Source organism: Centruroides sculpturatus, unplaced genomic scaffold (assembly GCF_000671375.1).
Source record: "Centruroides sculpturatus isolate CEXI.00-Female unplaced genomic scaffold, Cexi_2.0 scaffold837, whole genome shotgun sequence".
In the NCBI taxonomy this organism is placed as follows: domain Eukaryota; kingdom Metazoa; phylum Arthropoda; class Arachnida; order Scorpiones; family Buthidae; genus Centruroides; species Centruroides sculpturatus.
Window position 1 is genome coordinate 318924 of NW_019385028.1, and position 13620 is coordinate 332543.

The 13620-nt window shown below is 30.3% G+C and overlaps 1 protein-coding gene across 1 annotated transcript in view; it reads left to right on the forward strand.

Moving 5' to 3' along the window:
• Window positions 1-10873, forward strand: part of LOC111633645 (G-protein-signaling modulator 2-like) — a 57203-nt gene extending 46330 nt beyond the window's left edge. Inside the window, exons 10-12 of the mRNA XM_023378251.1 lie at window positions 6516-6758; window positions 9616-9937; window positions 10414-10873. Coding sequence (XP_023234019.1) covers window positions 6516-6758; window positions 9616-9937; window positions 10414-10469 — 621 coding nt within the window. The 3' untranslated portion in view covers window positions 10470-10873. The remainder of the gene's footprint in view (window positions 1-6515; window positions 6759-9615; window positions 9938-10413) is intronic.
• Window positions 10874-13620: the final 2747 nt, after the last annotated feature.

Consider the following 13620-nt stretch of genomic DNA (forward strand, 5'->3'; position numbering starts at 1 on the left):
CCCTAAGTCTCTGGAACGGAATACATGCACCAGTGAACCTACAACTACATGATTTATATTTTAAAAATAATTAAATTCACTTAGCATTCAAAACTTGCGAATTTTGAAAAAAACAAATTTGCTGATTAAATACGAACAACCGTTTAACTGAAGTAAAACGGGTTTTCCCCTCGCTATGGATGTCTGCCTACTTCAGTTCAGCCACATTCCCCTACAGTTCGCCTTTATTATCAGTTCGAAATGGGGGGTTCCATAATACCACCTTCTCCTCTACCATATTTTGAAACTGCACCTTTGTCTATCATAGCAGGGGGGGTAAATGGAAATATGTGGTCACCTGTTTTATTCCAGGTCAAAAGACATTAGGGAACAAAAGAGTCGTCCTTGTGGGAAAATGACTCGTGAAGAATGAGTGCTCTCGTAATTACACAGAGGAGAAAAAAGACATTCTTGGTCTAGGAACTGAAGCAGACAAACAGTAAACTGTACAGTTAAAGTTGAAAAAATTGGAAAATTTACATATGTATATATAATATATATACATATGTAAATTTTCCAATTTTTTCAACTTTAACTGTACAGTTTACTGTTTGTCTGCTTCAGTTCCTAGACCAAGAATGTCTTTTTTCTCCTCTGTGTAATTACGAGAGCACTCATTCTTCACGAGTCATTTTCCCACAAGGACGACTCTTTTGTTCCCTAATGTCTTTTGACCTGGAATAAAACAGGTGACCACATATTTCCATTTACCCCCCCTGCTATGATAGACAAAGGTGCAGTTTCAAAATATGGTAGAGGAGAAGGTGGTATTATGGAACCCCCCATTTCGAACTGATAATAAAGGCGAACTGTAGGGGAATGTGGCTGAACTGAAGTAGGCAGACATCCATAGCGAGGGGAAAACCCGTTTTACTTCAGTTAAACGGTTGTTCGCAGTGAATCAGCATATTTGTGTTTTTCGAAATTCGAAAGTTTTGAATGCTAAGTGAATTTAATTATTTTTAAAATATAAATCATGTAGTTGTAGGTTCACTGGTGCATGTATTCCGTTCCAGAGACTTAGGGGTACGTATTAATCCGTGTGATGTTCACGTTTTTTAAATTTTAGTCTTGACAGACACAAGTTAATTCAAGATGGCGATGCGTGAAATATGGACCCCATTGATGTTTTAACAGTAATATGGAATGCAACTCCTCCGAACTCTCTCTTTGCAAGCAGACATTCGTCCAGAGCAATTTGTAAAAAAGACACTAGGTAGAAAGTCAAAAGAATACAGTCGACCCCCCTATAAGATAGAGATACGTTCCATTCTCTAGGAATCCGCTTTCTTACGAATCCTTCCAATCACAACCCGACACGTGTCAATTTTACGGACTACGGCTGTTTGAAAGGTTTTCTTCCATAAAATTAATCGATTCTAGACTAATACGACTCAACATTTCCAAAATACGTATATATTTTTTGGGAATAATCCGTATAAACTACGCTATAAACAAAAAATTGTAGGATTACTTACCGAGTGTCACCATTCGACATTGCCATTGCTCAACATTGTTTTCGTCGCGGAACAGCTCAGCAAAGAGCGGCCGATTTCTAACAACTTATTTTTCTGTGAAAACTTCGTAGAACTTCGGAGACATCATTAATATAAATAATTTTAATCGCCGTTGAATAAGAAATGTTTCTTTCACAAGAAATGTATAAAATTACAGTACTGTATTAGACTTACGGTACCTAATTTACATACTGACAGACGATAGTTAGCGTAAAAATCTCCGTAGCGTGGCGCCACGCTAGACGGCGGAAATTATATATTTAATTATAACAAAGTTACAATAAGTTAATATATAATTATATATACAGTACCTAATTTATATATAATTAATATATAATTATATGTACAGTACCTAATTTATATATAATACTGTACAGATGATAGTAAACTCAATTTACCTGCCTAAATTCTCCGTAGCGTGGCACTGGACAGCGGAAAGTAGTTCCGCTGCCCGATGACGTTTTACCGAATTATAGGAGTTTTTTTACCAGGTTTGTATGGATACCGTTGCAATTTTTTCGCCGTCTTATAGGAATCATAATTATAGGAACCTGTGTTATAGGGGGTCTACTGTACTATAATGATGTTTTATTTTCCTTGAAAATATCCCATTAATAACAAAATAGTGTTAGACATGCATTTTACTTGGAAAAATCAAACAGAAGATATAATATATTTTGTTGAGATTGAGGGAAAAAATGATATGATTAAAGTAATATCTATTCTTATATATTGGGTTAATTAAAAAGTTTCAGGAATTTTCTAGAGTTTTATAGTACATTTCTTTCAAAAACAAAAATAGTTTATTCAAGAAATTAGAATGTCAATCTTGGGTTTGACTAATGATTTGGGTTGTAGTTATATTGTTTATGTGTATTTTCTGAAACTTTTATGGGAGATTGTTCATATAAACAAGATTTCTCATGTCATCACTTCATATGTTGATACACATTGTACATTATATTAAAGTGACCAGACATTCCAAATTAGATGGGACAGTCCTGCTTTTAATATGCTGTCTCAATTGTTAAACTGTGAAAATGTTCCACTTTTGGACTGTTTCATAATTATATTCAAAAATAGCCAATATTTATTACATAAATTGCAATTCATAGATGAACTGCATAGAAGTTATCATAAAAAGTTTAATAATCAATTTGTAGAAATAGTAGCCCAATTTTCTCCCCAGTTTGGCAGAAAACAGTGAATGTATACCATATGTAAGTACCATGGTTGTGCATATCAGTTATAAAAGGGAGTTGATGCGTTTTGCTAATTGTATGACTTGTGAGTTAAAAAACAAACAGTGGTTAAAGCAAATAGCTTAATTGTGGAAAAACTGGAAGTCTTAATTAGCTATTAATTGTTACTATTGCTATAAGTCATTATTTTGTAAACAAGAATATATGTATAAGTAAAAGTTCATCATATCTGTCATGTCAGAAAGCTAGAAAATTGAAATTCATTGACTAGAGTCAATCATGACTTGTCTGATGTCACATCGATGCACTCAGTCTAATATACCATGTTTTAAGTTCAGGATTTCCGTGTGCATTATATGCAATTATCTAATGATAAAAAAATTTTACCCTATTGTAGCATCTCCATTTATTACAGCTCTGAGTCAATATTAAATGCTTTGGTTAAAATGAAGTCAGTCATGGAATAACATCTGTGAAATCCAGTTTGTAGGTTAAATAAAAATACTCTTTTAAAATTTTTAACCCATTATATAAAATAGGAATATAAATTTTATTTAAAATAAACAACAATAATTCTTGTACAGTTTACAGAATTTTTAGAATTCTTCTCTTTTAAATTGGAATGATTCAGTTTTCTTATTCAATATGCTAGTTACTAGAAGACTAAATTTAATTGAATACTTTCAACAATCTTTACTACATTTAGTTATTCACAAATTTCCTACATTCCATATGAATTCCATAATCTTTAAAAAGTAGTGAAGGTTAAATCCATTGGATTTTACACTCATTACAAAAAACTTTTTTAATGAGTATAAAATGCCATGTCTAACAGTAAAACTAGATTCTATAAAACGGTAAAAAGATTCTATATAATATTAAATATACAAACTCTAACAATACTAATAACAAAAAATAGTAACAAGCATATAGAACTGTACAAATAAATCAAACAACAAAATAAATACAAAATACTTCACAAGCATTTTCGACATGTATAGAATGTCTTCTTTGGTAAAACGTAAAAAGTTTTAGAACATTGATATAAATTTTAACATTAATGTTAATATTGTATATTCTAATTAGAATGCACATGTTAAATTTAAATGATGCACTTTTAAACTCACACATTTAATCAACGTTAAACTACAATTATTGGCAGCTGTGACTTAAGTTTTTAAATTATTAAATAGCAAAACTGATATTTTTGGGAGCTCTAGAGTGGGCCTATTACATGGCCCCAATTTCTTATTTAATAATGTTTCCCAGATAAATAAACAGTTGCATTTCTCACATTGTAAGAGAATGGAAGATTCATTCCACAGGGATGTAAAGTAATGATTCAACACCTTTCTAGATAGTTCTGTGGAAATTTTATTTTTACAAATGTCATCTTGATGTTCTAACAGGCTTTGCAATTTTCTATATGTGGCCCTGATATATATATCTTTTTCATCTTTGTTTTGGTATTGTAAGGGAATTATGTATACACCTGATTTTTTTTAAAATAGTTAATTTGTCCGTCATTACATAGTATTCTGCATAAGAGTAGCTGTAGTTTTATTGGAAGGTTAAATTCAGATTTTTGAAATAATCTGGTAATGGGTAAGGATAAGGACAAGGACCCAAGATATGGGATGGAAGGACTTATGTAAATGTGATCTTTTTATATTATTTCTAATTTTAATGGTTGAAAAAGGATTTACACACATGGGTGTTAATGCACTTGAATTGTAAGTGTAGCCTGCACTATGCATTGCCATATTAGTGAAATGTAACTTTTTTTGTACCATATGTTGCAGTGATGGGTAATCTGTAGGCTCTATGAATAAGTGCAGTCATGGCATTATTTATCTGCACTTATTCATACTATTTCATTGCTGAATTTTAACACGTGCAATCCAATTAGAACATATTAACATTAATGTTAAAATCTATATCAACGTTCTAAAATTTGTTTTTGTTTTGCCTGAAGAATACATTCCATACATGTTGAAAATACTTGCAAAGTATTTTGTATTTATTTTGTGTTTTACTCGTCAAAACCTTATTAATGCCAATAGACAGTACTCTTAAACTTTTATCTAACCAAACAACAACAGAATATTTAGAAGTAAAATAAAAATAAATAATCAAATCTGTTTAAATATATTAATGACTTTCAGAAAGTTCACTATTATATCAAAATTTGTTCTGTGGTCCAAAATTCCCAACAAATATGCATTTTTAAAATGCTGTCTAAGAGTACTCTCAAATATAGCTTTAGTAGTTAAAACATAATTTAATGCTGTATTAGTCATATAAAATGTGACTTGCTTTTCATAATGTAATAGCCTTTTTTAATTATCATCTGTATGGCCTCATCAAACTGTCATACTTTTTTTTCTTCGTGATAAGCTTTTTTCAAAATTCTAGCCAATACAATAAGATATAATATCATATCTTATAATAGATTTCTTAAACTTCTTTTACCTAGTTAAAATACGAAGATCATTCTAGAAGTAAAGAACACTTGTTTCTCTAGATACAGTAGACCCCCCTATAACACTGTAGATAATTCCGTGTTATATGAATTCCATGTTGTACGAATCACTTAGATTTTACAAATATGTGTGCCGGGCTGTGAACGGTTCACGTATTTGTAAAATTTAAGTGACTCGTACAACATGGAATTCATATAACATGGAATTATCTACAGTGTTATAGGGGGTATCTACTGTATTTTTATTTAAGATAATGAAACAAAACTTATTTTACAACACATATGATACCTTAGCTATTTTTCTATGTAGTCACCATACAAATTTAAACATTTGTGATAACGTATCACCAGCTTTTCTATGCCTTCTGCACACTCAGTTACCGCCAAGTTCTTGAACCGGTCATTAACAGCCTCTTTCAATTTGTTGTCACTTCCATAGTGATTCGTGGCCAAAAAATCCTTTAATTTTGGGAAAAGATGGTAATCACTCTGAGCCAAGTCTGGGCTATAAGGAGGATGTTCAAAAACTTCCCACTTAAACTGCTGAAGCAAGTTCTTCGTCAACGCAGCAGCATGCAGACATACATTATCCTAAAGAATCACAACGCCTCTGGACAATAATCCTCGCCGTTTATTTCGAACTGAAGCACCGAAGCTTCATTCATCACATTATCATAAACCTCGGTTATCTGTCTGTAAATTTCAATAGGGCAGACTTTTTTCGCCTTCAAAAAGCATATTACACTATGAACCTTGCACTTGGCAGGATCTTTAATTTTGTCACTCATTTCAAAGTCACACTATAAACAGTAAACAATCATTGCAGCTCTCTGTTAGCATCAGACTGGTGCGAAAAAATCGGAAGGTCCATGATGCAGCTGTGGGGGTGTTGGGAGAACTGCACGGCTTGTCATATCAAAACGTTCTTTTTTTTTAGAATGACCCTCGCATATGATCATATCAGATACTAATTTCTTAAATAAATAATGAAGTAGTTAACTAAACCAAATGATTGTGGAGATGAAACCTAACGTCTGCCTCTAATACCAAATTAATTTTTAATTATTAATAGTAGCAGAAAATAGCCTGATTAATTATGGCAATTGTTTGGTTTAGTATTAATTCATTGGGCTTTGGGATGTTTATATATAAATAGTTAACTTCTTATTAAATTATTTATTAATTAATAAACCACCATTTATTCATTTTATGAACATTATTTTTTATTATTTAACATTCTACCGAATAAAAAATGTTTTTAAAATTTCTGTTTTTAAATCTTTAGATGGGAATAAATTTAGAGATGATCTATTTGACTTAATTGCTGGTATTCAGAGTAGACGATTGGATGAACAAAGAGCTAGTCTACCACGACTGCCTGGCTTAAATATACCAACCACAACCAACATACATAGGAACAATAACAATAATATTGAACAAAATTTGTTACGACGTACTTCCGTCGGTAGTTCTACTCTTCCCGATGATGATTTTTTTGATATGTTGATGAGATGCCAGGTATGTATAATTTTATTGTCTAATAGCAAAATATATAAACTGTTGTTCATATTGAAATTGTGGTTTTAATTCTCTGTTGTTGTATAATTTCAAAATTATTTAAAGGCCACTTTCAAAATTTATATTTTATAAGATATCTCATGTAAATAAAATTATAACTTTTTTATTATAATATAAGGGTGTTAAACAAAACATCTTCACAAAATCAAACTTTTTTATTTTTACAATATGATTATCCAGAAACAGAAAATTCACAGTATTAGTTTCTTCTGTCTCTAATTTATGATCTGTAGTTGATGGCTTTTTTTTTTCTGACTTTAGTCTTGATGTCAACCATTCAAGTTGGAAAGAGCTCTGAATTAAATTGGCAGTTTGGACTGGACAGTCTATTTCAGTTTTGCATTATTTTTGTACACCTTCTGTTTTGGCTGGTATTGCCAAAATAGTAGGTATACTCCAAAACCTTATTTAACTGATTGAATCAGTAATCTTTATTTTTTAATTGGATATAGCTAACGAAGACTTTCAATATTTTCTCTTTGCTAACATAACAGACTCTGTATTCCTCTAGCACAGAAACTTTATCTATTATATAATGCACAGAAGACATACAAGCTGCCAGAATGGTGTTTCTTGAGGGATGGGATTGGCTTTTTCTTAATATACTTCTTTGTTGATTCAGAGGTGAGAGGGTGCTACAAATGCTTGAGATTTTCCTTTGGACCAATTACTATCTAAACCAACATTTTCTAAGGAAATTTCATATAATGTTTAAATTTTACTTGTGGATCAACCTCATCTCAATCCCTACAATAGTATATGTTGTTCTCAGCACGGTAGCATCAAAGGCAAAATACAAGTCATTGTCCATAACAACAACTAGTCTATTTGAAGCTTTGAAATCACCTTTGTGCATTTTTTGCAGCACAGTCCTTTGCAATTTGAGTTCGTTCTTGAATATTTTAAGGCTGACTTTTGCTTTCAAAGGACAACACTTTACTTGACTAGTATGTTTTTAACATACTGATGAGATATCTTAAAGTTTTTTTCCAAGTTTTCTTTGTGAGTGTACAACTTTTCTGAATGCCTTTCTTTCCAATGACTTTCTTTTGCTATCTGTAATTTTAATTCTCTTTTGCCCACTCCTTGGACATTAACAAGTCTTACCACTTTGCAGCATTTCTATGATGCTACAAAACTGTCCTTGCCATCCCATGGATTTCCATTCTTGCCACATCCATGAAATGCTTAACTGTGAAGCTTCTTCCCCTTTCTTTGTAAAATACACCAAATACAATTCCTCTTTTCTTTTTATTAAGCTGCTTCATTTTTGGAATATTGTTTCCACAACACGAATTTAAATCTATGGAGTCCAAGCAATAGTCTATACTAGCACATTCTCAAATTTATTTTTAAAAAAATACAAATATGTTTGACAATATTGTGCAGATTTTTAGTTTACACACCTACATTGTCATGACCAAATATATAATAAACAAATTTTATTATTTTTGGTCAGAATTTTCAATTAAAAAGTTTTAATCATAAAAATAAATGTAAGACTTGTATATATTTGTTCACAATATACCAATTGAGCCATTTATTTTGAAAGTGGCCTGAAGTTCATTCATCTTTAAATCGGGCTATTTAAGGGTTTGCATTTTAATTAATTTAAAAATATTGGTAACTGATAACATGGTTTTTAATATTTGCATTTCTTAAAGTGTTTAAATTACTTAACCTATAAACTATGACTTTCCAAAAAGTGGATTAGTTCACACTTCTGTCAAAGTTTAGCTTTTTATACCTTTTCTTTTCCATTCTAAAAGTTAATTGGGATCGGTGATTGAGTTATTGAAAAAAGAATGAAGAGAATAAATCTCTCACCTTTGAATTAAAAATCCACACAAAGAAACTTAACAATAAGCAAAGAACACACAAAGCTAGCTCACTACTGAACAAAGTCAAAATACAAAACACTCTGACAAGGGAAACTTCAATAGTGACCCAATGTGAGCTCTATAATAGAAATTTTAAAATTTCCCTCCAATGCTGCTGCTAAAAAAGTACACAACACTGGCCCATTCCAGTTTATGACAGATAATTTTAAATGTTAGAAATTGCCATTTCTTTTATTCAAGCTTTCAAAAGATTATAGGAAATTTAGTTTAAACCCCTTATCTACAAAGTGTAAATGGTTTGAAATATTTATATTTGTAATGTGAGCACTACAAATTGAATTACATTCTTTAAAATGGTTTTGTTTTTGTTTTTTAATGGTCACTTCACTTTATACAAGATAATTTCTTGCCTTGAACATGACTGAATTCTTGGTCAATGGTCACTGTATGCAAATATATTCCCATTGCAAAATGTATTATTTTACAAGGACCAGCTCAAAGTGATCAATTTAAGCAGGTTTCACTGTATTTTCAAATCTAAAACTTCTAGATTTTCAGGTTATCTTTTAACAATTAAAGATAGTGATTGCTTGATTTTTAAAAATTAGATCAAGATTATCAGGGAAAATCATTAAGACATTCTGAAAGACTTGGATACTATGGAATCATCCTATTTAATTATGTGACTACTGTTACATTATGATTCATAATATATTTATAAATTAGGAAACATTTCATACATTAATTTAGTTGGCATATAGTGTTTCATCTTATAATTTCTTAATTGTGTTAGGAAACCTTGAGAAAAGTCAAAGTTTAGCATCTTAAAGCACTCTGTGTCATTCAGTAATAAAACTTTATAGATATATATGAATAGACAATAGTAGAAATAGTTTTTCTATTATAAAAGTTGTGACGTATTCAAAGCATTTTGTTACTATGCAAAAATTCTTTAGGCGAGTAGATTCGAAGATCAACGTAGCAGTATGCCAGACATTCTCCCGTGTCGATCTCAAAGAAGTGGCCATTACATGCCTACACGTCATTCTTCGTCCCCATCACATTGTCCACAAACTTTCCCTGATGACGATTTCCTCAGTCTCATTTTACGATTTCAGGCAGGACGAATGGAAGACCAGCGTTCCGCTCTTCCCGGAAAATCGTCCTCTCCGCCTCGAGAAGAAAACGATAACTGTTCCGAAATCGGAAATACGAGCAAAGCTGGAATTAAGCCGGCCGGATTGTTAAGATCTAGTTTAAAAGTAGGATCCAGAAAAGGTCAATTTTTCAAACATTAATTTATAATTTCAATCAATGAATGAAATATATACAGATGTTTCTTATATTGAAAGTCTATTTTAATGTAACAGAATGAAAGAAGGAAATATATATATATAAATATATATTTCAGATATAATGTAATCATAAACTTGTAACTATATCTTGATCAATTTTAAAATAATTTTAAAAATTTTAATTATATGTTCTTCTAAAAATCTGTATTCTAACACTTAAATAATCTATACTGTTACATAAAAATACAAATTTTGTTTAAATTTTACACTTTATTTCATACATATTACATGCAATTAATTATCTTTTAGAAGTTAATTGCTTACTGGCACATTTAAATTTAAATACAAAAAATTAATTTATCTTTAATGTAGGAATAAGTTTTTGAATATCTTCTGACAAATGAAATATGCTTTTAATAATCATTGCACGTATTCAAAACATTAATCATAATTTTTTAGCAAGAAAGTATTCGTTACTGCATTTATTTATTTTCGATCATCGTCGGCGTAACTAATAGCAGTGTCCGGTCCGAACGTTTCGACAACTCTAAGTCATTCGAATTGCCTCGATCGGCATGCGGCAATCTCGTTCGTTCGTCGAGCTCGCAAATGTATCAAAACCATCAATCTCTCCGGTAATTCCAAATATCTGCAAATCCTTTTCCTTATATACTCATTTGGTTTATTACTGTTACTGAAATATTTGTTAAGCAGATTTTTTCATTTACGTATGGATACTTTGACCAGATGATTTCAAATAAGATTGTAACAGATGTGTTTATCTTGTTTGTTTGTCTTATATTTTCATGTTTAGTTTATATTTTGAAGTAATGCTATTATTTTTGCTGTTTTACATAATTTTCATACAGTTAATTTTAATTATATCCTAATATTTCTTTTTGCTCATATTTTGTATATTAAGATCTATGCAAACATATTGTAAATATTATTTGTTGATACTTTTTCTTTTTTATACAACATTCATATGCACACTAACACACACACACAATACACACACAGACAGACAGACACACATTAGAGTTATTTCATAAATGTAATTCTTATTTTAAGTCAATTTTCCTCTGATCATGTTTGTTGTTATATTTAAAGGGATGTTGTTTGGTATTCACAATTTATCTAGCAGTTTTTTAAAATTATTTGTCATTCCATTTCCATATATTTTGAAGTTCTTAAGTATATTTTTTAATAAATAATTTGGGTAGCTTTTCCTCCTTTACTTATATTTTTATAGTTTACTCAATATAGTTAGAAATTGTCATGTTATGCAAAGATACTACTAACATTTTTTCTGAAATTTAATTTTGAGCAATTGGCTTATTTTTTGGCCGTAAGTCACGTTTAAAATTTGGATTTGACCCGGCCGATTCGCATTCTAAATTACGCCTTTAATATCAAACTTGTATAATTTCATAACAGAAAATGGATTATTTCCAAATTATTACGTTAGAAATGCATCTGATTTGCGTATAATGAAAAATATTTAATATGTAATTACACATAGCAAATAGTATTGTATATTTTATTTTATGTTACGATATTCACAAATTTAGATGTATGCTTTCTCACCGGCTCGTTCGTATTCGAGTCGATGCTTTATAGAAATAATTTATGACATTCCTAATGGCGTGTATTACATTTTCATTCTAAAAATTTTAAAAAATGTATGTTTTTAGAGAGTAGAATGTAAAAGTCAATATTAGTTGTTATTGGTGTAACAGTAGGATATCATAGAAGCATATACATGTATATTATAATACATTGAACATTTTTTTGTATTCTTAATTTGTTTTTCTAGGGCCAATATATAATTATACTATGTTGAATATAGACTAATTTAGTATGGTTCACACAAAATGCATTACATTTAAAGAGGAGCATTTATAGTTCTTCCTCTTCCATTGTTTACCCAATTAAAAGGCATATATTTATTTTATAAAACATAAAAGCAAAAATAGAAATAAAGACAAAATAAATTAACAATTGTACTAAGCCTGAAAGAATTTGGCAATATCAATCATTTTAAATGCTTTTTTAAATTTAAAAAAAATTTGACATAATTTAACTAAGTTTGAATACAGATGTATTGAGAGTTTTTCCTCAATAATAAATTCAGGAATATTATAAGTGCATGGTCAAAATCAAATGATCATGAATCTTATTTCGCAATTAATTATAATTGCAGTCTAAAACATTTTAAACACAAATATTCTTAAGTTTTCAATCATTATCTCTTGTAATTTTAATGAGTTAACAAAAATATCAATACTACTATAAATTGACAGTAATAAAATATAGAATAGAGATATCCCTTGATTAACATAAGTAATTAATCACTCGACGTACTTGAATTTTGTCATACATAAAGTTTTTTATGATAAAAATGAGTAATTAAAAAGTTAAATGATACCTTAATTAGAGCTGCCTACCCTTGTCAGACAAAATTTATACTTGATCCATTGATCCAGTGTCTTTTTTTTTTCTTTCTTTAGTTAATGCATAAGGAACACAATCATTATGTTGGTGACACATGCTAAGGCTTGTTGCAAGTTCAAGTTATTTGTCAAATTTTAACAATTTCTTCCCATAATTTCTCTTTGTCGACAGCTTTTGGCTGCTGACGAAGAGAAATTACTCAATTTACTGTATGTTTTGTATCCTTTAGTTTGAAATTTCCCAAACAAAACTTTAAAAACCACATCTGATGTGTCTGATATTTAGGAGTTTCTTCCCCGTAAACATGACGATCAACACTATACAAACTTCAAAAAATAATCCTTTACAAAACTTAAAAAGCTTACATAATATGCCTGATATACATTTTATCTGCAGACATTTTGATTTGATTTTATGCAAATAAAATGTGAAGTAGTTTTAAAGTGATTCTAAACAAAGAATACATCACATTAGAAATAATGTGTTAAATTTCACAGCTATTGTAATTAAATTACCTATCTATATTGGAAATATCCTTGGTACAAAATAATAAATTTGCTGACACGTTACTTGCCGAAAAAAACATCTATGTTAAGTAAAGCTGGCTTTTAAAGCTACAGTAATTAAAACTTCTGCCATGCGTATAAAGGGATTGCCACAATTAATTTCGCACATTAAGCAAAACCATGTTAAGTGAGGGATACCTGTATTTGAATATTTGTATTAGAATTAAAATCTGCAAAATTTAGCATTAACATTTATGCAAAACTAATTTCCATTCTCTGCAATGTTCTAGAAGATGCTCGGATGGCCAAAGTGGTAACAGCTTCGGCCCATCACTCTGGCATGTCTGGGATCGAACTGGTGCAAGAAACCCTGGGAATGTTTCTTGGGTTCATCTTGAATGTATTGGACCCATTTCTTGCATTTGGCCATCCCCTTGTGGGTCTGGAAAAGGGCACTCTTGGTGTCTATGGAGCAGACAGTAAAAAATGTGCATGTTTGTGTATATATATAATATATATATATATATATACACAAAAATTGGAAAATTTACATATGTATATATAATATATATACATATGTAAATTTTCCAATTTTTTCAACTTTAACTGTACAGTTTACTGTTTGTCTGCTTCAGTTCCTAGACCAAGAATGTCTTTTTTCTCCTCTGTGTAATTACGAGAGCACTCATTCTTCACGAGTCATTTT